Here is a 25422-nt window from a genome sequence, read left to right as displayed (position 1 = left end):
TTGTCCATGACGGAGAGAATGAGTTGCTTGTCATTGGCATAGGAGAGCAAATTAAGTTGTAAGAGCGGATGAGCCTGGCTAGAGGGATCATGTGTGCGCTGCAGAGGGCTGGGCTCAGCCTTGCAGAAGTTGCAGGTGTGCTCCCAGGCATCCGAGGTGCACGGTGCCATGCTGACTGGGTGCTTCCAGTCAGGAAGGAGCAAATCCATTGGATTCCTGTAGCGTTGGATGACGATGTGGTGGGAAAATGTCTAAGGCTGAGGAGAGCTCCAGGAGGATGAGGGCCGCTGTGTCTCCTCCGTCCAGAGTCATGTGGAGGTCATCCATGGCGATGATGAGGGCAGTTTCCGTGCTGTGGTTGACTCAGTGGTATCGAGAAGTTGGTGGTCGTCAAGGTATTTGTGAAGCATCTGTTGATGGTTTTCTCTAAGACCTTGGCCAGGAATGGTAGCAGAGAGATCTGTCGTTGGCAAGCATTGATGGGTCCACAGAGGGTTTCTTCAGCAATGGGAGGACAGTTGCATGTTTCCAAGCATCTAGGAAGGCTGTGAAAGAGGTGCGCAGAATGGGTGTGATGATGGTGCTGGTGGGTTGCAGTTCCCCTGGAGTAGGTGTGGTGGGGGCAGAGGTCTGATGGGGCCCCTCAGTGTATAGACTTTAAGGAGGCGGCGGTTTCCTCTGGGGTGATGAGGGGCCGTGGGGTTAGCGTTAGTTGGATAAGATTGGGAAACATTTAGTGAGGACTGTCGGGTCTGGTTGAAGTTTGAAGCTGCTATAAATGGCGGTGATTTTGTTGCTGAGGAACTGAGAGAGATTGTTGCAGAGGTTTTGCACTCGGTTGATCGCGTTGGAAGCGGCCACTGGTGACGTGAAATACTTAACAATCACAAAGATTCCTTTGCTTCTGTTGGTGCTGGCACAGATGAGGTTTGCAAGAGTGGCCCATTTGATGGTCCCGATCATTTGGTCGTAGTGTCTTAAGGCTGATTTGAAGTGCTCTTCTCGGAATTGTTTAGGCTTATTCTCCGTTTGAGCTGCAGTTGTTGGCAGTGGCTTTTCACAAGCCTGAGTTCCTCCATGTACCCACTGGCCTGGGGTCTGGAGCTTGTTGTGTTTGAGAGGGTCCAGGGAGTTGGGGCAGGAGGTGATCCAATTGTTGAAATTCTTGATGGCTTTGGGGAGGCTGTTGCTGTGTTCGGGTCAGTGGGTGTTGAGAGCTTTGTTCCGGTCCTTGTCAGTGATGCTGGTCCAGTTTTGGCGGGCGAGTCTGGCGGCAGCGCATGTGCACTGGCCTGGGATGGGGATGCTGAACTTGACGCGGGCATAGTCTGTCCAGGAGACTAGTGTGGGTTTGTTGACTGTTGTCGAAGGTGGTGAAAGTAGGTTCCAGGAGGTGTCAGGCGACTTGGGTAGGTCCATTTACTCTTTTGGCGAGATCAAGATTTCCAAGGTTTTCGATGAGTGCTTTTGAGTCGGCGTGGTCTGCCGGGTGGATGTTCAGGTCCCCAAGAACGATGTAATTGCCAGGGTGGAGGGTGAGTGGCTCTTGAAGTTGGGGGGGATGACCGCACCGTTGTCAAGTACTGCTGCGGGGTTCCAACAGGTTTCTGTGAGGAAAAGTAGGCCCAGCTGTTGTGCACCCAGTCCCAGATCTCTACGGCATGTTTAGGGAGTGAGTGGGTGTTGAGGAGCAAGCATACGAGTTTGGCGAGTTGTGTGGGTGTTTGCGGGAGTGTGTGAGTGTGAGAGAGTGGGGTGTTGGGGATTCTGGTGCAGGTGTGGTAATTGCTGGGTGTAAGCGCATGAAACCTTGCAAGGAGCAAAGGACAACGCTCCCTTTGTGTTGTGAGGTGCGGCAAGACAGCAACGTGTGGAGCGGTGGCCAGGATTGAGGCCGCGGAGGTCAGAACAGGGTAGCTGCAGGAGGGGGGTTGGAGGATCAGGTTTCCTGATGCTGGGTGCGGTCCAGTTGGGAAAGGCGCGTGGCCGCTGCACGTCCATTGCGTGTCTGCGCTGCAGCATTCATTAAGTGGGTCGTGGGAGGGGGAGGATTGATGTCACTTCCTGTGCAGGTGGATGATGGGGTTGCACGGTCAATTCTCGCCTTTGTGATTGTTCTTGCCAGCATCGGGAGAGTCCTTTTCCCCCTCTGGCTTGACCTCTAGTATTGCTTAGTTCCTTGGAGGTATTTTCTCTTCTGGCTAGCCCTTGCCCCCACACCGCTGCCCACTCCCATGCAGACACTCTACTCCCCCTATCGGCCATGTTCACCGGGATGCCATGGTCTTCCTTCTTCATTGGCCAGGCCCCATCCCCACCGGGTGAGGCTCTTCCCTCTTGGCTGGTCTCTCACTCACACTTTCAGTCGGCCTCAGGCCGCCATTTTGTCTCTCCCTCTGGGTCCAGGCGTCCCATCCTTCTTCACTGGATCCGGCTGAGATCTGCTTTCTGTCGCCCTTTGCCAGACTGCTGTTCATTCATTACTCAAAGGCCGTAGGTGGATCAGCGTCAAAGCTTTCGGTCTCTTCCCAGCCGCTGCTGACGGCCCCGAGACGGCCGCACTCTCATCATCGTGATGTCAGACACATTTCTTTTCTTCAGAGTCTGCAGGGTGCTGCAAGTGGTGGGGCTTCAGTTCTCAGGTTCAGAGGCTTCTGAGGTCAGTCACTCTTCAGGATATTTGCTGTAATAATGAGGCAGCGAAAGGCACCCCACTAGGGTGCGGCCATCGTGTTGCTCAGTTCACACCACCCACACCCAGTTGCGTTCTTTAAAGTCTTGGCGTAATATTCCACTGTCCTCAGAGTACTCGAAGCATCATCAACCTTACATTAACCGCTGGTGCAACGCCTCCAAGACTTGAGATCACTTGGTCCCCTCAGTACTGAAAGAAAAGCAGGCCCACCTGGCAGGTGTGGTCAATGAGATGAGAGGGAAGGAACTGTGGTGGACCAAATGCAAGACTTTTTCAAAGTTTCCATAACATCTTACACGCTGTGCAAGGTGGGATTCAAATTGCTATCCTTTGTATTGGAACGCTTTACAAGTCAAGGATTGAAATAACAACGAGGGGAACGAGAAGAAGGCGCACATCCTCTCTCTAATAGAAGCAGGATCCATGCTTCATGGGGCAGGGTGGTTCTCAGGAGCAGAGGTTCTATTAAACATGAGTTGAGGTGGTTGAGGAAGGGTAGGGATAAATACAAGGGGTGGGCACCATCATCCGGCTGAAGAGGAGTGTTGTTGGTGTCCATGATTTAAGTCCATCAGTGAGGCAGGGGTTAATGTTTCTCTCTCCACGGGATGTTCTGTTGATGGATATTTTATAGCCCAAAGTGTCTTTGGAATGGCAGGACTTTGGCTTCTTTCTGTTGTGAGCTCGGCCTTTCCTACAGCGACGGAGACTCTTTGGCAGTAACTCTGACGCTCCGTTAGGCAACTGATAAATCGTCTATTGCTCACCTGGGGTCCTGGAGAGGGGGGCAGCAGATTGGATGGTCACTGACAGCAGGGCTTCTCATGGAAGGCGAGCCCACGCTTCTGGTCCGTCTTTTCTGTACTTTCCACGGGCGGGGGCCAGCAGATCGTGGTGATTGGACCGGACGAGTCCTCTGCTTTGCGTTGAGAGCTTCGGCTCAGGGAGGCAGTCACGGTGCTTGGGTCAGGCGGCGCTGACCTTTGCTGTGCGAGCTGCGGCTCGGCGGCAGGAGTTCACAGTGCTTGGCAGGACAGGGGCAGCGCAGGCTTGTCAGAGGGCACGATGGGGGCAAAGCGCACTCAGCTTTCCGGGGCAGCGATGCAGGGACACAATCCTCAGCAGCAGTTCCTCTTCCAGGGGGGGGGTAGCGCCCACTGTTCCTGGGGCGCAGTTCAGGGGGCAAGTTCCACAGCAAGCCCTTGGAGATCTTGGTAAAAGTTTGGCACAAGTTGAAATTAAAGCAAAGTCTTTCAGTCTTTCTTCTCCTGCTCTCCTTCAGCAGCAAGGCACCCACCACAGGCCAGTCTCTTGGGGTCAGAGTCAGTACTTCTCCATGCAGCTTCCAGGGTCCTTCTCTTCAGGCAGAGCTTCTTCTTTGCGCAAACAGGATCTAATTTACAAGGAGCAGGGCTCCTACTTTTATACCCAGTTTCTTTTGTTCTTACAGGCCAGGGGGGCCTTTGCCTAACTGCTCTCAGTTCCTGAGCACTTGTGGTGGGTACTTCTGTTTCTGCATTCAGTGTGAGGGCAGGCACATCAGCCGCTCCCCAGGGGGGCGGAGCCGGCATTGTGAGGACAGGGGCAGCCTGAGCACTTTGTTGACAAGCTTCGGTCCTTCCTGGGCCAGGTGCAGGCTGAGTCATCAGTCGCTCCCCAGGAGGGCGGAGCCAGCATTGTGGAGGCAGGGGCACAGCCTGATGCATCATTCAGGGAAACTCCCACCCCCCACTAGGGTGTCATCCTGCTATTCACAACCTGTCAACTCCCAGCCCTGTCACTCACACACTCAGACAGTCAGGTCCACATCCAAGCAGAGGCGGGCTGAAATGGTTAGACAAGCAAATGCTAACTTTCTAAAAGTAGCATTTGCAAACACAGGATATTAAAATAAACGTTACTAAAAGAAGTATTTTATTATTCTGAGTTCAGGCATACTAAACGTTAAATTCTACCATGTTCCCTGAGCCTGCTGGGATTATAGAGTGTAATAATTCCAGCAGCCTATCTGGCCTAAAGGGAACTGGTAGCCTTACAATAGTGAAAAACGAATTTGGCAGTAATTCACTATTAGGACATGCCACACACATCAGGGCATGTCCTACCTTACACTTACAATGCACCCTGCCCTTGGGCCTACCATAGGGGTGACTAATATGAAGTTAAGGGAAGGTTTTAGGGGCTGGCAAGTGTGTGCACTTGCCCAGCCAGTGTGACAGTACCAGACTGCACGCAGGTTCTGCAATGGCAGACCCTAGACACATTTTAAGGCTGCTTCTGTGGGTGGCGCAACCAGCGCTGCAGGCCCACTAGCAGCATTGGCATTCACAAGCCCTGGCACTCCTGGTGCACTTTACTGGGGACTAACAGTAAATCCAATGAACCAATCATGGACATCAATCACATGTACACTTTTCAGTAGGGAGAGCATATGCACTTTGGCACTGGTCAGCAGTGGCAAAGTGCCCAGAGTCATTAAACCAACAAAAACAGGTCAGAGAGAGTATTGGAGGAAGGCAAAAAGTTTAGGGATGACCCTGCCAAGAGGCCCAGGTCCAACACTCACGAAAGCCTGGAGAGTATCCCTTCGGCCAGCATAGGTCCAGATCAGTTTACGGTGTCTTTAACTTCGGTCTGCCTGAAACCGACTCTATACCATCAAGACATGCATGCATCCGCCACCAACATGCATGTTAAAGATGGAAGGCACATATGATATTCAGACTTCTACAGTCGATTAGGGTGGAGATCTGAGGCAGACATTGGATCAATGGACATGGGGTGATCCACCACCGGGGCAGACTGATCTACGGGATCTCTGGGAGGCTTCTGAAGGGGTCAATGCCTTGGTGAGGCGAATGGGACTGGAGTACAGTCAGTCGTATGTCAGTCTTTCCTGACATGCAACACACGCTGCTCACTATGCTGCACTCACATATCTCCTACTACTGATCCCATAGTTTTTTTTAAATAGCCTCATTTTAATCTAGAGCTTCCAAAATTCAATGGTGACAAATTTACACAAAATAGCCCCACGTTTGACCCTTGAAGCAGCGTCCGCTCATCCGGTTTTAAGCAGGACTGAGTGGCAGCAGAGGAGTGATCTCAGATACAAAATACAACTGAGCTGCACACTTTTCTAGAGCGTGAGCATGACTTACTCGGCACTCCGGACACAAGCCTCAGGGGTCGCAGGACACGGAACGCCCGCAGTGCCTTCACGTCGAAGCCGCCCGGCTTCCCACTCATGTGATGGGCGTCCCCTTGCTTGTGGTGAGAAAACTGCTCAAGGATGACACTGAAGAGCCTGGAAAGATGAAAAGAAAGAAGTGAACAACCACAAACACAGAAAGAAAGCAACCTGAGAACTAGGAAACAGAGAAAAAAAAGTGACACTACTAGAAAAGCAGAAAGAAACAACTAAGGAGAGAGAAACTACCAGGTAAAACAAACGGGAGCAAGAGGAGAACCAGGATATACGTAGAGAAACAGCAGAAGACCCAAGAGAAACATCCAAAAGACTGGATATATGAATGAAAGCAACTTGAGAACAATGGTCCATTTATTCAGTCTGTATGTATGTATGTGTCTTGTAAAGCGCACTGCTGCCCTGAGGCGTCGTGGCACTGTAGACCGCTAGGAAACCCGTCCTGGCTTTCCCTGTGAGATGATCCCTTCTGGGTATCTCCAAGGTGACACCAGGCATCCCCGACGAATGTGGGGGGCCGTTATAGAGATGAGGCAAGCTTAATGCTCAGAGTTGCCGAGTGTGATCCCTGGTTAGAGTAGGCACCGAGGCGAGAATTATCGAGTCCGCTGACCCTGGTCCACGACCCTGCCGCGTCGGGAATTGAACCCTGGTCCCGGGCCGTTCTCTGCTTCCCGGTCTGCCGCCTCTAACCAGTGAGCCACTCCACCAGTCTGGCTATCAAGTTAAGGATGATTCTTTATTAAAAGGTGCAGACTATATCTACTGAGTATGGACGCCTTTCCAAAAATTACCACTAGCAATATAACGCCAAGTGGCGAAATACATCTTGGACTAACCCGGAATTGGTGCCTAAAGCCCTTATGGACGTTCATTTAAAAGAACCTGTCATTCCAGGCTCATTTTTACCAAATCGCACATCAACAGGAAAAAATGTGCATTCCTAGATTTGGATCAAATGTGTGTCAGGGACCTTCCTGCCTGGCCGAATGACACACAGTCCAAGCGTTGATTCCAGAGTGAGGACACACTCCACCGGGAGCACGGTGACGACTTCAGCGCTCTATGCTCATGGACGCTGTCGAGATATCCGCTGTGCAGCTCCCACGAAGGGCAGGCACAGCAGCGGGGCAGGCAGTCCTCTACGGCCTGTTTCATAAAGGTGAGCCTGCTTTCCACCTTATTGTACCTGTGATGGACTGCTAGCTATTCTGATTCAAGCATGTGAACATATGAAAGGTCCACTACATCATAGACTCATGTATGACTCCAGTCCCCCAGCGTTGGGGTATATTTACGAGCGTCCCTCCCTCCTCCCCAGTCCGAGGCCATTAGTACATAAAGATCTCTTCTCACAATCGTGGGACTAAAACTGAACTACGATGGCCTATAAGGGGGGGGCTTGGATCTGCCACCTCACTGGCTGAACTTTGGGCTCTTTCAAATGCACAGGTCGTGCCACGAAACAAACACTGGTGTTGAGTCTACGGACATTTAAACACTATTTGCTGCTGTTTAAAATTACCGGGGATTCACAGAGATTACCAGCCTGATGACCGGGAATGATTAAAGCATGTGAATATATGAAAGATCCAATGCTGGAGAACACGAAGATATTCAACTCAAAACCTGATAACACAGAGAGAAACAAACCAGGAACCACAAGCTTGAGAGGGGAGAGATTGAGGATCCTGGAAAGAGTGGAAACAGAGACCAGAATAAAGGAGGAAATAAAAAACACTGAGAGAAGCAGCACCACAACTGGAGAAACATAGGAAGAAATAACTCAACAGCCAGGAAAATAAACAGGAAGAGACTGCAAACAAAGAAAAGGGAAACGCTAACCACAGAGAGAAACAACCAAAGATCCTTGAAACCCAAAGAGAAACAATTAAAGTAGAGGAAAACATAAAGAGAAACACCAAAGAACTTTAAAAACACAATGATAATCACCTCAAAATCTTAAAACACAGAAAAACAAACAGAAAGAAATGTGCAAAAAACCCGGAAACACGGACAGGAATAACTCTACAGCCTAGAAACAGAGAGAGAAACCAAGAAAGACAATAAACGGATTCAACCAAGGATCTGCAAACACAGAGGGAAACAAAGGAAAGACTTGAGTGTAAGACATAAACAAAAGAGGAGCAACCAGGACACCGGGGGGGGGGGGGGGGGGGGGAGATAGCAGCCTTAAGACAGAGAGCGGTCCATATGAACGTCACTAGAGGTAGCCGCCACCTAAAACACAACATAGCCCTGTTATGCAGGAGAAGGTGCAACTGGCCTGCTTTGAGGGCACTCACCCAATCACCACGATGACGAAGTCCAGCAGGTTCCAGCCGTTGCGGATGTAGGCGCTGGGATGCATGACCAGCCCATAGGCCATGATCTTCAGGAAGGTCTCCACAGTGAAAATGATGAGAAAGATGTACTCGACTTGTTCCTAAAGCGACACAAAGAGCGTTAAACAAAGGTCACAACCCGTTGACCAAACACAGGCGGCCGGACACCTCACAAGGGAATCTTCTGTCCAGGCCAGTAACACGACAAGCACACAACCAAGCAGATGAAAGACTGAGAAACACACTTCTATCCACACCACAAACTGGAAAACTCCACAATCATTCACAGCACAGACAAGGAAGCCCACACCCAAACAAGGTGTAGATTCAGAAGGCACAACCAATCACAGCACATACTGATTAACAAGAATCAGCCAGACATAGCACAGACAGAGAATAACCCGAGCAATTATAATAAAGAGCAAAGACTTTGAGATCAAAATGTCAACAAAACACACACAGAAGCACGGGAGTAGATGAATGGGAGCCAGGGTGCAGAAACCAAACAACTGGGACTGTGTAGATCTGGTGAAGGACATAATGCAGCTGCTGTGGACTGAAGCAGTAGATAATCCACACAATATTAGTTTCCACAATTACAGGGACCATTTAAGGACTCGTCCACCTCAGATGCAATGGATGCGGGTGAGGGCTACAGTCTGTTTCTTGCGGCCAGTCTCGCGGGGTGCCCTAGGACAGGCCCAGGCTCCATCACAAACGTTTCTTGACAGGTCTTACTTTTTCCTTCATGGGCATTGAGTTTTCTTGTGTCCTCCCGGGGTTCTTTCGTACTGATATCCAGAAGCCAGTTAGAGGGGCTTCAAAACACAAACCACTTCAGAGGATGCCCCAAGGATGCGAGCTTTGCTTGCCCCGACACTGCTTTTTGCACGCAGACCTGGATGTTCTGATGCTGCTGCTCTTCCTCAGACGCTGGCCCTCAGCGATGGCCCTCAGTGATGGCCCTCAGCGATGGCCCTCAGAGATGGCCCTCAGTGATGGCCCTCAGCGATGGCCCTCAGAGATGGCCCTCAGACGCCAGCCCTCAGCGATGGCCCTCAGACGCCAGCCCTCAGCGATGGCCCTCAGACGCCAGCCCTCAGCGATGGCCCTCAGACGCCAGCCCTCAGCGATGGCCCTCAGTGATGGCCCTCAGCGATGGCCCTCAGAGATGGCCCTCAGTGATGGCCCTCAGCGATGGCCCTCAGAGATGGCCCTCAGACGCCAGCCCTCAGCGATGGCCCTCAGACGCCAGCCCTCAGCGATGGCCCCCAGACGCCAGCCCTCAGTGATGGCCCTCAGAGAGGGCCCTCGGCGATGGTCCTCAGCGATTGGCCTCAGACGCTGCCCCTCGGCGATGGCCCTCAGACGCTAGTCCTCAGCGATGGCCCTCAGAGAGGGCCCTCGGCGATGGTCCTCAGCGATGGCCCTCAGACGCTGGCCCTCGGCGATGGCTCTCAGACGCTGGCCCTCAGCTATGGCCCTCAGCGATGGTCCTCAGCGATGGCCCTCAGTGATGGTCCTCAGCATTGGCCCTCAGTGATGGTCCTCAGCGATGGCCCTCAGTGATGGTCCTCAGCGTTGGCCCTCAGCGATGGTCCTCAGCGATGGCCCTCAGTGATGGTCCTCAGCAATGGCCCTCAGCGATGGCCCTCAGCGATGGCCCTCAGCAATGACCCTCAGCGATGGTCCTCAGCGATGGCCCTCAGCGATGACCCTCAGATGCTGCCCCTCAGTGATGGCCCTCAGCAATGACCCTCAGCGATGACCCTAAGTGATGACCCTCAGCGATGGCCCTCAGCGATGGCCCTCAGTGATGGTCCTCAGCGATGGCCCTCAGACACTGCCCCTCAGACGCTGCCCCTCAGCGATGGCCCTCAGCAATGACCCTCAGCGATGGTCCTCGGCGATGGTCCTCAGCGATTGGCCTCAGACGCTGACCCTCTGCGATGGCCCTCAGACGGTAGTCCTCAACGATGGCCCTCAGAGAGGGCCCTCGGCGATGGTCCTCAGCGATGGCCCTCAGACGCTGGCCCTCAGCGATGGCTCTCAGACGCTGGCCCTCAGCTATGGCCCTCAGCGATGGTCCTCAGCGATGGCCCTCAGTGATGGTCCTCAGCGTTGGCCCTCAGCGATGGTCCTCAGCGATGGCCCTCAGTGATGGTCCTCAGCGATGGCCCTCAGTGATGGTCCTCAGCGTTGGCCCTCAGCGATGGTCCTCAGCGATGGCCCTCAGTGATGGTCCTCAGCGATGGCCCTCAGCGATGGCCCTCAGCGATTGCCCTCAGCAATGACCCTCAGCGATGGTCCTCAGCGATGGCCCTCAGCGATGACCTTCAGATGCTGCCCCTCAGCGACGGCCCTCAGCAATGACCCTCAGCGATGACCCTAAGTGATGACCCTCAGCGATGGCCCTCAGCGATGGCCCTCAGTGATGGTCCTCAGCGATGGCCCTCAGACACTGCCCCTCAGACGCTGCCCCTCAGCGATGGCCCTCAGCAATGACCCTCAGTGATGGCCCTCAGCGATGGCCCTCAGCGATGACCCTCAGTGATGGCCCTCAGCGATGGCCCTCAGCAATGACCCTCAGCGATGACCCTAAGTGATGACCCTCAGCGATGGCCCTCAGTGATGGCCCTCAGCGATGGCCCTCAGTGATGGCCCTCAGCGATGGCCCTCAGTGATGACCCTCAATGATGGCCCTCAGCGATGGCCCTCAGCAATGACCCTCAGACGCTGGCCCTCAGCGATGGCCCTCAGCAATGACCCTCAGCGATGACCCTAAGTGATGACCCTCAGCGATGGCCCTCAGCGATGGTCCTCAGCGATGGTCCTCAGCGATGGCCCTCAGCGATGGTCCTCAGCGATGGTCCTCAGCGATGGTCCTCAGCGATGGTCCTCAGCGATGGTCCTCAGCGATGGTCCTCAGCGATGGCTGCCTCTTTGGTCTCTATGACCATAAGTAGGCTGTCTCCGTGGGGCTTCTGGTTTTCCAGACTAGTTTCCGGCATCTTCCCGATGGTTTCTCTAGCAAGATCCCCCAGAATGCCAATGCACATATGCAGCTGAAGCTGCTTAGGTGATGGAGGGAAGGTGATCGTCTTCTTGAGCTCGCTGCTTCTCTTCCGGGCTCAAAGGATGCTCTCCTTCGGGACCGGCTTCTCCCTCTTAAGGGTCGGTATCCTGTTCCTCTGGGCCGCATCCCTCCATCAGCTCCAGTCCTCACTCCTTCAGATCGGTGTCCGATCCATGTCCTCACCCATAGGTTGAGTCTCTCTTGTGACTCGTTGCTCCATGTGTTCGAGTCCTTCACAGGGACGGTCTCATTCATACAACAAAAGCAGCTCTTAGTGTCTCCAACTCATTTCTAGGGATTAACAGACTCTGCTCTTCCCATTGAGTTCCTTCTCCAGGCGCTTCCTGGGATTCATTTTTAGGAGTGGGCCGTTTGTTCTCACTATCTCAGTTCTTGAGCCTCATCATCTCCATGTCACTCATGACGTTAGCCACAGAAGGTACCGTTGGGCGTAGTATCCCAGCACTAGCTGTAGTGCGGCTTGCGTCACTTGCAGTCCCTATTCCTCCCTGCAGGAGGCGCTCCACGGCTTACTATCCCAGCACTAGCTGTAGTGAGGCTTGCATCATTTGCAGTCCTCATTCATCCCTGCAGGAGGCGCTCTAGGGCTTAGTATCACAGCACTAGCTCTAGTGCGGCTTGCGTCACTTGCAGTCCCTATTCTTCCCTGCAGGAGGCACTCGAGGGCTTTGTATCCCAGCACTAGCTGTGGTGCGGCTTGCGTCGTTTCTGGTCCCTGTTCCTCCCTGCAGGAGGCGCTCCAGGGCTTACGATCCCAGCACTAGCTGAAGTGCGGCTTGCATTGTTTGCAGTCCTCATTCTTCCCTGCAGGAGACGCTCCAGGGCTTAGTATCACAGCACTAGCTGTAGTGCGGCTTGCGTCACTTGCAGTCCCTATTCTTCCCTGCAGGAGGCGCTCCAGGGCTTACTATCATAGCACTAGCTAGGGTCGGGCTTGCGTTGTTTGCAGTCCTCATTCTTCCCTGCAGGAGGCGCTCTAGTGCTTAGTATCCCAGCGCCAGCTGCAGTGTGGATCGCATATCTTTGAGGCCTTGTTTCTCCCAGTAGGAGGCACTATAAGGCCTGATATGCTGGCATTGACTTTAGAGCACCTCAAACATCTTGCAGTCCCTGTACATCCCATCATGAGGAGCTCTTGAGCCAGATATCTCAGCACTAACTGTAGTGAGGCTCGCATGTCTTGCAGTCCCTATATGTCCCAGGAGGAGGCGCTGTAGGGCCTGACATTGCAATGCAGACAGTCATGCGCACACACTGCACTCACCAGGTTGTGGTTGGAGGTGTTGGAGTCATCCTCGGGGAAGGGGATGTAGACCCCCAAGGCCACGCAGTTAGCAAAAATGGTGAGGAGGATGAGAATGTCGAAGGGTCTGAAAAGAGGTGAGGAGTCAAAGAAAAAAAACACACCAGGGTGAAAAATCCTCCATCTCCCCCTGCACAACTCCCTCCCTCCTGCCACCCCTCTAACCTCCCTTCTCTTTCTACATGAGTTTAGAAGATTTTCTTTCCCAAATTTACCAGAAGTCTTGATTACTTTAAAGGTATCAAAGTGGGATTTCACATTTAAATCTGGATTTTTGCGTCCTTTCGAAGTGGGTTTGTGGAAAAAAGTATGAGAACATCTGTCCGAATTAAAAAAAGACTTGGAACGTCCATGTTCAGGGCAATCAACATCTTGTGAAGAAACTCTGACAGGGAGCGTGGAAATACTATGCTAGGGTGGAAACACTTGAGCAGTAGCAGAAGACATAATCGGGGCTGGTAAAAACAATCCCTTGTCAAGTGTTTACACCCTAGCATAGAAGACAGCCGCGGTCGCGGTCTGTGCAGTTATATATCCCCGATCCCGACGGGCAAGACATGCTGTAACAGAGGTTGTTCACAGATTGGCCTCAACCCCATTTCTTGTCACTAGAGACCGCGGACGCAGCTCACAGGTTACTGGCTTGCCGTCCGTGATATACAGCAGCCCACTGCAATAGGCCACTCTGATTTCAAGACCACTCCATGGCACGAACATTGCGAATGCCTCCTTTAAGCTGTTACAGCATTATTAGGTCGACTCTGTCCCAGAATTCAATTGCACAGACCGCAGCAGCGGCTGTCTGCATCCTTTACTCTCCTTGTACTTGGCCCGGAGTTATACTCGGTCTTCGCCTGAAACAAACCTCCCCCAAGTCACTCTGACCTGGATCTAGGCAAAATGTATACATGCATACCATTGTTAATGTCCTGATGATGATCCTATATCTTTTGTAAGGATCGAAACGCCGTCGACTTGTTGTTCGCCATATACACCTCTTTATTTAATACTTATTATATGTAATGGTGTCTCCACTATAATTTGCTTGTCCTACCAAAATGTGTCTCATACAATTTACTCTGCCTGAGCATTTTTGCTAAATGTTTTACGTCCTTTCTACTAAATTGGATGCAGACTTGTGTCCCACTTTATTTGTTTCTTGCTGAATTTTGTGTATATGTAGGCAACTATATATTAAAAACACCTGTCCGGCTGGACAGCTGTAAAATATAGAACTGATTGGGTCTATATTTACTGTTTGCTCTCATTAATCCTTGTCTAGGGACCACTGTTTTTAGAAATAATTGATTACCCAAGGTCCCTGACCAACTTTATTTGGGTTCCCTTGTTCTTCATAACATGCGTCTTCTTTGCAGCAGCATTAATTATGGAGTCCGAAGGAGGATACACCCTCAGGAACAGTGGATCTTGCTCAGGGGGCTTGTACTTCTTCAAGATCCTCGCAGGAGCCGTCTCGAGTGATGCCGATGTGAGGAAGGTGTCCATGACCTGTTGAATGAGCCCTGGTACCAAAGGTAGCAATGGTCTCGCTGCTAACCTTTGGTGCCAAGTCTCATAACAGAGGATGATCTTTGAGGAGTGGGTATTTCAATATTCAACCTATGCGCCCCCCGAGCCAGCACATTGTGGAAGGTATTAAAATCATCCACTGGGGAGATTCTCCAAGGTGGACTGTACCTCAAGGTGGGAGAATAGTTCCTTTTCGAAGAATGCGTGGAGGATGAGGGCCACGAAGGTGATCTATGTCTTTTACGATGGCTACGTGCAGGGGACCTTCTTCGTGGTGATGGAGTTGCTGTCCGAGCCCATTCTCGACCTCTGGGAGAAGTAGTAGAAGAAAGGTCTGCCGTCTGTACCACGCGAGCCAGAGGCGATCTGTGCAGAGGACTAGAGTGGTCCAGAGGTTGCTGCACTTGCATTGTAGAAGACTTGGGCCAGTGGTGCACTGGTAACAGCCATCTGGGAGATAGGTGCACAGGAGGTGATCTCTGTCCTCTCTTCTCCTGCTGTCCAGGAAGATCTGCCGTCTGCAGTGCCCCTTTCTGTGTTCGCCTCTCAGGAGAGGGAGAAATGGAGCTCCTCGACATCAACAGAGGCACCTGTGGTGATCTCGACTGTAAAACTGTAGGCAATGAGTGCACCTTCCACGCTGAATGGATGGACTTCGAACGTCTTCCCGATGGAGATTGGTGTGTCGACGCTGACAGGAATGAGTGCCTTGATGTCAGCCGACGTTGCACCACCAAGACGTCTTGAGCAGGCGCCGAGTGCTAGGAAGATGCTGACAGTGTTTGAATTTTCAATGTCGGGAGAGGTGTCACCGATGTAGACTGGTGTCTTGAAATCAGGTGAGACGCCACTGGCGGGGTCTTGGTCTTCGGATGAGGAACCGTCAATGGAGACTGGTGCTACAACATCAGACATGGAGCCTCTGACGGAGACCGATGTCTCAACGTCGTGCGGGGAGATGACGAGGCAGAGCGTCCTCTGGATATTGATCATCGTCGAGATGACTCCAATGTGGACCGCGGCCCCAACGTTGACCGCCGCCGGGTTGATGGCAACGGAGGACTTCATCTCGATGTTGAATGCCTTTGAGGTGGCACCAACAGAGACCAATGTCTCGACGTTGAGCCTTGTGTCAACACCAATGGAAACCGACTCCTCAACATCGAACGTCGCCGGGTTGACATCCACGGAGGGCACTGGTCCAACATTGAAGATCGTTGTTTTTGTGTCACCGGTGAGTGCAGACGATGGGTAGACGTTGAACTTGTCGCTGTCGTCGGCGATGTAGTCTTCGACGACGAGCAGTGTTTCAATATTGTCAATCGCGGTGGCAGCATTGACGGGGAAACCCATGATGTTGATTTCTTCAGGAGGCATTTTTGAAGCAAAGCCTGACACCGAAGGAAAACAGATAGAGATCTTACTCCTAGAAGTCGATCTGGTTCTCCTCCTCTTCTGCCTCGATGGAGATCTTCCCCTGGAAGCAGTGGATTTCTGCTTTGCTGAGAGGCCATAAAGGCGAATCCTCTCTCTCTCTCCTTGAGAGTGCGCCTGGAAAGATTTTGGCAGTGTTGGCAGGGCTCTGAACAATGTGTCTCAAGTAGACAGAGAATTCAAACAGAGTGAGAATCTGTTTTGGTCTTCTTTTTGCCACAAGAGGGGCAAGGATCAAAAAAAGAAGGTATATTTTGACAGAAAAAATACAAAATTCTATTAGAAAATGGTAGTTCCTCCCTCCAACAGGTAAAAAACATTGAGGGAACAGGAACTAACCAGTTTTTAGAGAAAACATTTTGACAAAAAGCCAAAAAAACTCAGAGCTGAAAACTCCAGTGTCCTCACCGAAGGAGACAGAAAGAACAACTGACCTGTCACCCCTGAAGCATGATGGGAAGCCAGGGGTCATGGCTGCCTTAAAGGCATGGTGCCAGTTTTCTTTCAGTTTCTATGCTGTTATGGTTCCAATGCAACCAAAGGGCTAGCAATGCCTGCTATGTTACATTGCATACTGCAGTTCATTAAAGAGAATTCAGGCGTCTCTTTGTCCTCCTGTTTTTTCTTCCTCTGTGTGTATATTAAAGAATTAAAAACAGAGTATATTTCTAATAATGCAAAAGCAGATTACCGAAGCATTGTTAGCCTTGCTTTTCTTGAAGGCTGCATTGGCTGGTGGAAAAATAATATATATATGTGAGGCGAAACGCGTCATGCGGGCTTGCTGGGTGTTATTCTTTAAACTGGAATAAAACACTGATTGCACCAGATTCTGGGTCTGACTTGTTCGTTTTTTGGAAAGCAGTCTGAGCAGGATAGACTGTGATGCAGCGGCAGCAGCGGCGAACGAAAAGTGAGAAAGAGCTGAAAATATATCTATAATTTTATATATATTTTTTAAGGTACTCCGGGGTCCCCGCACATGGGCAGGAATATCCAGTGCTTATGACTAAGGATGAGGAAACCCGGTGCAGGCGACAACTGGACCTTGAGACGCGTGCCCACAGAGGTGAGGGGTCTCGACTCTATGTACTTACTGTGACATTTCTGCACAGGTTTGGCAGAGCTTCGAGGCCACTCAGATGCAAACTCTCCACTTGGCACTGAAGGAGGCAAGCGAGCTTGTGGCACTTGAAAGGAGGCAAACGTCTTTGCGATTCAAGAGGAGTGCAGTATATACGAGGGGGACCACTGTCCTGGCTAAATCATAAACTCCACACATGTGACCTGTTTTCATGCCTGTCCATAAGTCCTTCCAAACCCACCTGAATTCACCATAAGGCCAATGAGCCCAGCCCGCTCTCCCCCACCACGGCGTGTACTACAGACAGTGGTGAGAATGGACAGGAAAGCACCTAGTGTGAGGTTGATACAAATCCAGGTTTATTGTGACAGTGCCGCTCGCTGAGGAGTTTTGGACTCTGTGCCTTTGTTTCGCCTGCCTGGAGCCCAGTAGGGCATTGAAGCCGCATTGGGGGAGAGAGTGTTGGCGCTGAAGGACGGGACTGCGAGGCCCATCAGGTTGTGCGTGTTCCAGCTAGCACACCTGCCGCCTCTTCCCACGTCTCCGCCCCCTAATCAAAGCTCCGCACTTAACCCGAGCTTACAACGCGTTAGCGGGACGCGTGTGCGGGACCTATCCCGGGACAAAGCCTGGACTAAGGGCGGACCCTCTGAGACCCTCCGAGAACCGAGGAGGCCGGACCGGGCACATCCCCCTGCCCTACAGGTACTGGTTGCTCTATCACCACTCACTACTGTCTTGACCTTATTGCCTCGCCATCCCTTCGTAAATGTCTACTACAAACAAAGATCAGCCTATGTCTGACAAACAGGGTGTGCTGTTGAATGGTACTTTGGACAAATATTTTTCCAAATCATCCCCTGATATTGCAAGGGAGATCACCTTGGCGGAGAAGCGAGCGGATCGACGCCGTTCCGTGGAAAGTATGAAAAATGGGTCAGTTTTATTACCATTATCTCCCGTTACTGGGCTGATCGACATTGTTACTGAAATGATATCCAGCGAGTCGATTAATTTACCAGATAATCAGCCCTTGGAAACAAATGTGGTTGTGCTTACACCTAACATGTCAACCAAGACAGATGTGAACGGGTCATCCTCTATTCCTCAAGCAAATAGTCCATGTACTTTAAAGGAAGATGTTCTGCCACCAGTGATAATACCCCGTAATAGGGCCACAAAACAGATACCCTCTCAACAAACCTATGGTCCGCCACCTATTAAAAAACAGCGGAAAAGGAGGGACCCGTTACAACCCAAGTTGAGTTGTCGTGATTTTGGTAAAAAGGCGATCAATGCTATGAAGGTATCTCATATTCCACAAGTAGAATCTGAGGGGATCCTTATATCACCTTTATCTTCAGCCCAGCCAAATCTGCTGACAGACAAGGAGGACAGTATGGACACCAGTGGGGTTGTGAACGTACCAATTGAGACCAAGGGCTCTGTGACACTACTTGATATAGAGAGTTTAATTAAATCGTACTCTGCAAGTATTTTGGAGAGGTTGATGGAAGTGGAATGTAGGCTGTGTAAGATCGAGCATGCATTAGGTAGCAAGGACGTTGTAATCGACCTTGGTCGAAATGATGTAGGTAAAAAAAACACAAATATTGTATTAAAAAACACACCAACCCCCGCTCAAGTGCCCAAACCTATGCCAAATCATATATCAATTCCTCCCACAACTGCTTCGACCGCAAAACCTAAGGGGAACACGGTGATAGCAACTGTTCAACACCATCCACCTCCTAAACCACCACAACAAAAAATTGTTGATCAACCACCTATAAATGCTATAAATATAACTAATGGCAACACCTCTAATACACTTCTGGGGAAACCAACGAGGGAGGTGGGGGAAAATAGACATACCTGGGGGAAGCCTAGAAGGACTCCTTTGCCTGAACTTCCACCAGAGGCCGTACCCTATGTGGTAATTCTAACAGGGGTGCCTGTGCTTGGTCACAACAAGAGGGAGGGTTTTGCCCAATTAAAAAATAAAATTATGCACTGGCTGAGTATCTACAGGCCAATTGCAAATCACATTAATGGTGAAATTACCCATGTTCGTCGTCTCCAATGGTTAGGGGGTAGATCTAAAGATATTGAAGGTGATATAGTGGTCGTGAATTTCAGAGACCCTAATGCTGTCCAATTCATATTGAATTGGCAGATAGGAAGCTCCAATAATTCAATAATCCCTAAACCACTAACTTATTTCTACCCTAGGTCAGTGGTGTTTCCATCCCAGCATCACCCGCCCCATTACTATCCTTCACAACACACACTTCAACCCCAGCCAAGTAATCATCTTAGTGTACAGAACGCTGGGAGTAACCAATATGTTCCGTATCCCTCTTCATTCCAGAATACAAACAACATGCGTCATGCACCTTACCTTGTGGAAGCCCCAGACTCTATGGTATGGAATTATGCAATGCCCAAAATATACAATCCCCAGAATGGAAGGATGGATCACCTAAAACCCTTCACCCCTTTAGAAACCTTTAATAGGTTTGACATCTTTAGCGGCTTAGACGATTGCGATTGATGCTATTCGACTCGGGGGGATGAGGGGACAGATACAATGTTTCTTGGTGATGCGGGCATTGCAAATAAGCCTGATGTACTGGATAATACTGTGCCTCCCTGTTTGGGTAAAACTGTACTTTATAATATGAATGTATTTCATGATGTAAATGTTATGGAAGAGCAGGTATTACCTATAACTATCTTAGGTAGCATCCCAACCGTAGAAGTACCGCCCCTGGTAATTCAACCAGAGCTTCCCATTAACCACGAAGAGATGTCTAGGGCTGTTGTTGAGAGGCCACCAAATCCTATGAAGTCGATAAAAATGGTTTGCTGGAATATAGCTGGAGTTGTAAAAAATCTGAGGGATCCAGAGTGGGCAAATTTTATAGAGTTGTTTGACTTCTGTCTCTTCCAGGAAACCTGGGCAGTGGAGACACCCCATAGGGTGGGCTATAAGACATATGGAATTGGCGCGACACCCTCTAGAAGTGGAAGGGCGTCAGGGGGACTTTTGATATGGGTGAAAACAAATTTAAAGGTAAAAATTGTGGGGATACCCACTAACTCTGTAGATATACTGGCTTTAAAAGCTACAGTATGTAACGGGATGAATCTATTCCTTGTAAATGTTTACAACAGGCCCTTACCCTCCTCTGGAGAATCGCCAACTATTGCAAAATTAGATTGCTTCTTGAGTAGATTGGACCTCAGGCATGATCTCGTTATCCTGGCTGGCGATTTAAACTGTAATTTTGAGCCAGTTTTGGGTCTTGGCGAAATCTTTGACGAGGAAGACCAGGCAAACAAAATCCCTATTCTGGAGAATGTTAAATCGGTTAAATGCTCAACTTTGGGTCTCCAACTGATGAGTTTATGCACAGAACACTCTCTCAGGGCTTGTAATGGAAGGTTACCATCTGATACCTCTAAGAAACCAACATTCACCAGGAATAACTACAAAAGCAACTTAGATTTTGTTATCGCTTCTATTCCTCTCTGGCCAAACCTCCTGGACTTTGAAGTAATGGAACGGTTTGAAAGTGATTATTTTCCCCTAACTTTGACGTTAGATGTCTTACTTTTTAATAATATGGTCGAGCAATGTATAATTGAGGAAAGTGGCGCTAATAATCCTGAGATTCATATTAGCAATAACAGAAGATCTCTGAAATGGCCACTCATACTGGACCATAGTGACATCCTTAGCGAAATATATTCACTTCTGGCTGGGACTTTTGGACCTTATTTAGCGGCAATGGGTGAGGATGTAATAAAAACTGCATTCCTGCCAATACATCAAAAATTCTTTGATGAATTACAATTACTAGTCACCAAAATGCCCAAAAAATCCCAAAAGAAGACCCAGAATCTGTCCCATAGTAAACCATGGTATGACAGATCCTGTAGAGAATCAAAGAGGGAACTATTAATTGCAATCAAGGCCAAATCTCCAGCAGACGTAAAACAAGCAAGGAATAAATATAAATTTGTTCAAAGGGCCGCAAAGATGGCATGGGAGGAAGACAAATGGGCCGATTTGTTGCTAGCCGCCAGATCGCGCGATAATGTGGCTTTCTGGAGGCTGGTGGCAAACGGGAACAATGTAGGTAGGGTGGCCAAGGACGTTTTCCTGGACGAGCAAACTTGGGTCACCCATTTCACGAATTTATATAAAAAATATGATGACCCAAACATGGATACGGACGTGACAAATTACGAATCCCCGGTAGACCAGTTGGTTTTTACCTTAGGCGAAACAGAGCTGGCAATATCCCAGATTAAATCAGGAAAAGCCCCAGGCTTGGACAAAATCCCGGGGGACTTATACAAGCACGACTTAGGAGTATGGGCACCCTATATTAATTTTTTGTGCAATACATTTTCATGCACCCTAGAATTTCCTGAGAGTTGGAAGGGAGCGGAAATTGTTTTAATTTTTAAAAAGGGAGATAGGATGGACCCTTGTAATTATCGGCCAATAAGTTTAATGGACATCTTACAGAAAATGTACTCACGACATATCTTATTACGCGTGAGCAATTGGCTAGATGAAAATGCAATCTTGACCAAATTCCAAGCAGGATTTAGATCCAAAGTCAGCACAATAGATCAGATTTTCAGATTCTGCTGCCTCTATTGGAAGTACGTGGTGATTAAAAGGTGCCATTTATATGTTGCCTTTGTCGATCTAAGGGCAGCATTCGATCTGGTGCCTCGCAATCTCCTATGGAAAACCTTGAGTGCAGCAGGTATGCCAAATAATCTTGTCACTCAGATTAAGGAGTTGCATGCAGGGAATTTCGCGAGAATTAGATGGGGCCCAAATGGCGAACTAACTCAGAAGTTACCCATCGAGCGTGGAGTCCGCCAGGGCTGTGTCCTGGCTCCCACGCTATTCTCTCTTTTTGTAAATGACATTCCCTTATTTTTAGAGAGATGCAAAAACGACTCTCCTAAATTAAATGGTGAGAAGGTGACATCGCTACTATTTGCTGACGATACCATTTTGATTTCCCAAACGAAAAATGGCTTGCAGTCAATAATAGATACCTTCAATGACTACTGTAGCCAAAAGGGGTTGGAAATCAACGTGAAGAAGACCAAATACATGGCCCTAAATCCCATAAAACCAGATAGAGGCTGTTTAACATTAAATGGTGAAAAGTTGGAATCCGTCCCCCATTTTTCATACCTGGGGGTGACCCTGGATTCAAACTTTACCTGGAAAGCCCAAATGGATAAAAGTAAATTAATCTTTGCCCAGAATGCCAAACCAATTCTTAGGGAGCAAAGTCAGAGTACAAGTAAAGCAGTTTCCACAGCGATGGAATTATTTAAATCTAAGGTCCAATCATCAGTCCTTTATGGGGCAGAAATATGGGGTCCCGGCTCAAAGGAAACTTTTAGTGTCCTAGACAACAACTTCATGCGAAGTTTAGTAAGGGTTCTGAGAGGTACTCCACTAGTGCCCTTAGAACTGGACCTAAACTTCAAAAGAACCGACCACCAAGTTTTGATTCGACCATTGATGCTGTGGGTTAGACTATGGCATGTCCCTGAACTTCAAGATTATAAAGACGGGCTAAAAGAAGTTATGATACTTGATAGTCAGGTTGACATCCCATTACTAAGGCATATCAAGACCTGGTTAAACAATATAGGGCTGAAACATTTCTGGGAGAACCCTGAGCAATTACCCGCCAACCCCAAATTAATTCTAAAAAGGGCCTTTTGGAGCTTTATATTAAACAGGACTGTAAGTAATAGAACTAGTGGGACCTTGGTTTCAAAGTTCCTAAACTTTAAGGATGAACCTTTGTACGAGACCTTTATGGATGAAATAGAGCCCCCGCTTGCCAAAACCTTATTTCTAAAGTTTCGATATGGAAACTTATTAATAAAAACTACCTTGGCTCGCTGGGCTAGGAACCGCGATGTAGGAACCTCGATAATGGACGAAAATTGCCCTATGTGTAATCATAACCAGATTGAAAACGAGCAACATATCCTCCTTTTTTGCCCTCGTTACACTCAGGCAAGAAAGAGATGGATTAAACCCATCTGCCTTCTTTTAGGCTTGAGGTCCTGTTCCCAGGCTCTAAGAATCCTAACAACTAACACATCTCAACAAATAATATTTAGTGTTAGTAGATTTTTACTTTCTATTTTTTACCTAAGGAAAAAATTGGGGCATCGATTGTAACAGAATTGATCTGCTTGAAATTAATAAGATGGTCCACTCTCTGATTTGTGAACGTATTGTTTCCGCTTCAATTATCTCCCAACTTGTTTGTATTTTTACTTTTCTTTTTTAACCAATGTTCTTATGTAACGATATGTTTTAACCCAATAAAATGTAATGTAAAGTATGCATTGCTCTTTTATGGCATCTATGCCGAAATAAAGAATTTAAAGAGAAAGACAGTCTTTATATCAAAATGCTTTGCTTGGTAAATCCATGCCTTGATCTCACCTTGTACATGTCCGCCGGCCCCTTCCACCAAGCTCTATTCTTTTAGCCTCTGCCCTTGCATCTCAGTCTCACCCCTTCGACCAGTCTCTATACTTTTCGCATTGTTCCTTGCGTCTCAGTCTCCGCCCTTTTTCCTTTGTCTAAAAAACCTCTCACTCTAACTTATTTCTTCTTCTTCATTTCCCTCACTCTTCCCGTCTACTCCTTCACCTCTCTCTATGTATGGCACTGCTTTTATCCTTCCTACAAGCCCTTTTATTTTCAGTCCTTTATCAATTTGTTTATGTTTAGCCTTTGTTGTCTCCTAATCTTTGTTTTCTTGTCATCTTTCCCTAAAATAAGTCTCTGCTCTCAACACTTCTCTCTTGATCTTTGCCTTGTCCCATTTATGTTCTCTTAAAAACGACTCTTGCTTTGTTCTCTAAATGGATCAATGCTGTCTCTCATTTTTCTCTTCTTTAATCTTCCCTCTCTTTGTTTACATGTATTCTTTCTTTTGATCTTTTCATAAAATAAGTCTCTAATCTCGACCCTTCTCCTCTATTGATCTTTGCTCTGTCCCCTTTAGGTTCTCCTAAATGAGACTCGTGCTGTCTCATTTGATCTTCACTCTCTCTTTGTCCGCAATCATTCTTTCTTTTTTCTGCTTGTTCTCTTTTAATCTTTGTTTTCTTGCCCTCTTTTTCTCTGCATTCTCCACTCTGCCTCTTCCAGTTTCCCTTCCCTGCTCTCCTCTCCTCCTGAAGCACTTCTCTCCTCTCCTCCTGAATCCCTCTCCCCTCTCTCCTCTCCTCCTGAATCCCTGCTAATCTCCCCTCTCTCCTCTCCTCCTGAAGCACTTCTCTCCTTTCCTCCTGAAGCCCTCTCCCCTCTCTCCTCTCCTCTTGAAGCCCTGCTCCCCTCTCCTCTTGAAGCCCTCTCCCCTCTCCCCTCTCCTCCTGAAGCCCTTCTCTCCTCTCCTCCTGATTCTCTGCCCTTCTCTCCTCTCCTCCTGAAGCCCTCTCCCCTCTCTCCTCCTGAAGCGCTTCTCTCCTCTCCTCCTGAATCCCTCTCCCCTCTCTCCTCTCCCCCTGAATCCCTGCTCCCCTCCCCTCTCTCCTCTCCTCTTTAACCCCTGCTCATCCCACCCGGGCAGCCTTACAACAAGGATACTTCCACTCCACGATGCTGATGCAGGCCCGGCGGATGGGGTTGTTGAGGCCGAGGCAGTAGAGCGCACGTGGGGAGCGGTGCACCCCGGTGCTGCCCTGGCCCTTGTGCTTGTTGTGATGCTGGCGCTTCCGCTGTGCTGCGGCGCTGCTCTGGGAGTTCATGGTGTCTGTGCCACCGTTCATGTCCATGGAGTAACGCCAGACTATGGAAGCCTCCAGGCCCTCCGGGAAGGCTTCTGCATCCTCGCCGTCCGGGGCGTCCACGGCGTCCGCAGCATCTGCCACTGCAGAGAAGACAACAAGGGACACCTCAGCTCAGACCAGACCAGGGGACCTGGACATGTCACTATGTATCACAGCCTCAGCTCAGACCAGACCAGGGGACCTGGACATGTCACTACATCTCACATCCTCAGCTCAGACCAGACCAGGGGACCTGGACATGTCACTATGTATCACAGCCTCAGCTCAGACCAGACCAGGGGACCTGGACATGTCACTACATCTCACATCCTCAGCTCAGACCAGACCAGGGGACCTGGACATGTCACTACATCTCACACCCTCAGCTCAGACCTGACCAGGGGACCTGGACATATCACTACATCTCACATCCCCAGCTCAGACCTGACCAGGGGACCTGGACATATCACTACATCTCACATCCTCAGCTCAGACCAGACCAGGGGACCTGGACATATCACTACATCTCACACCCTCAGCTCAGACCAGACCAGGGGACCTGGACATGTCACTACATCTCACATCCTCAGCTCAGACCAGACATGGGGACCTGGACATGTCACTACATCTCACATCCTCAGACCAGACCAGGGGACCTGGACATGTCACTACATCTCACATCCTCAGCTCAGACCAGACATGGGGACCTGGACATGTCACTACATCTCACATCCTCAGCTCAGACCAGGGGACCAGGACATGTCACTACATCTCACATCCTCAGCTCAGACCAGACCAGGGGACCTGGACATGTCACTACATCTCACACCCTCAGCTCAGACTAGACCAGGGGACCTGAACATGTCACTACATCTCACATC

General features: G+C 49.5%; 1 protein-coding gene across 1 annotated transcript in view; it reads right to left on the bottom strand.

Moving 5' to 3' along the window:
* The window catches only part of CACNA1F (calcium voltage-gated channel subunit alpha1 F), a 323883-nt gene extending 299363 nt beyond the window's left edge, over positions 1–24520 (bottom strand). The window contains exons 1-4 of the mRNA XM_078664279.1: positions 24360–24520; positions 12610–12715; positions 8210–8349; positions 5857–6002 (exon numbers count right to left, since the gene is read on the bottom strand). Of these exons, the coding sequence (XP_078520405.1) occupies positions 5857–6002; positions 8210–8349; positions 12610–12715; positions 24360–24520 (553 nt within the window). The remainder of the gene's footprint in view (positions 1–5856; positions 6003–8209; positions 8350–12609; positions 12716–24359) is intronic.
* Between the last annotated feature and the right edge of the window lie 902 nt (positions 24521–25422).

Source organism: Lissotriton helveticus, chromosome 10 (genome assembly GCF_964261635.1).
Source record: "Lissotriton helveticus chromosome 10, aLisHel1.1, whole genome shotgun sequence".
Classification (NCBI taxonomy): Eukaryota; Metazoa; Chordata; class Amphibia; order Caudata; family Salamandridae; genus Lissotriton; species Lissotriton helveticus.
Note: the sequence above shows the minus strand (reverse complement) of the source record. Positions and strands in the feature narration are given on the sequence as shown.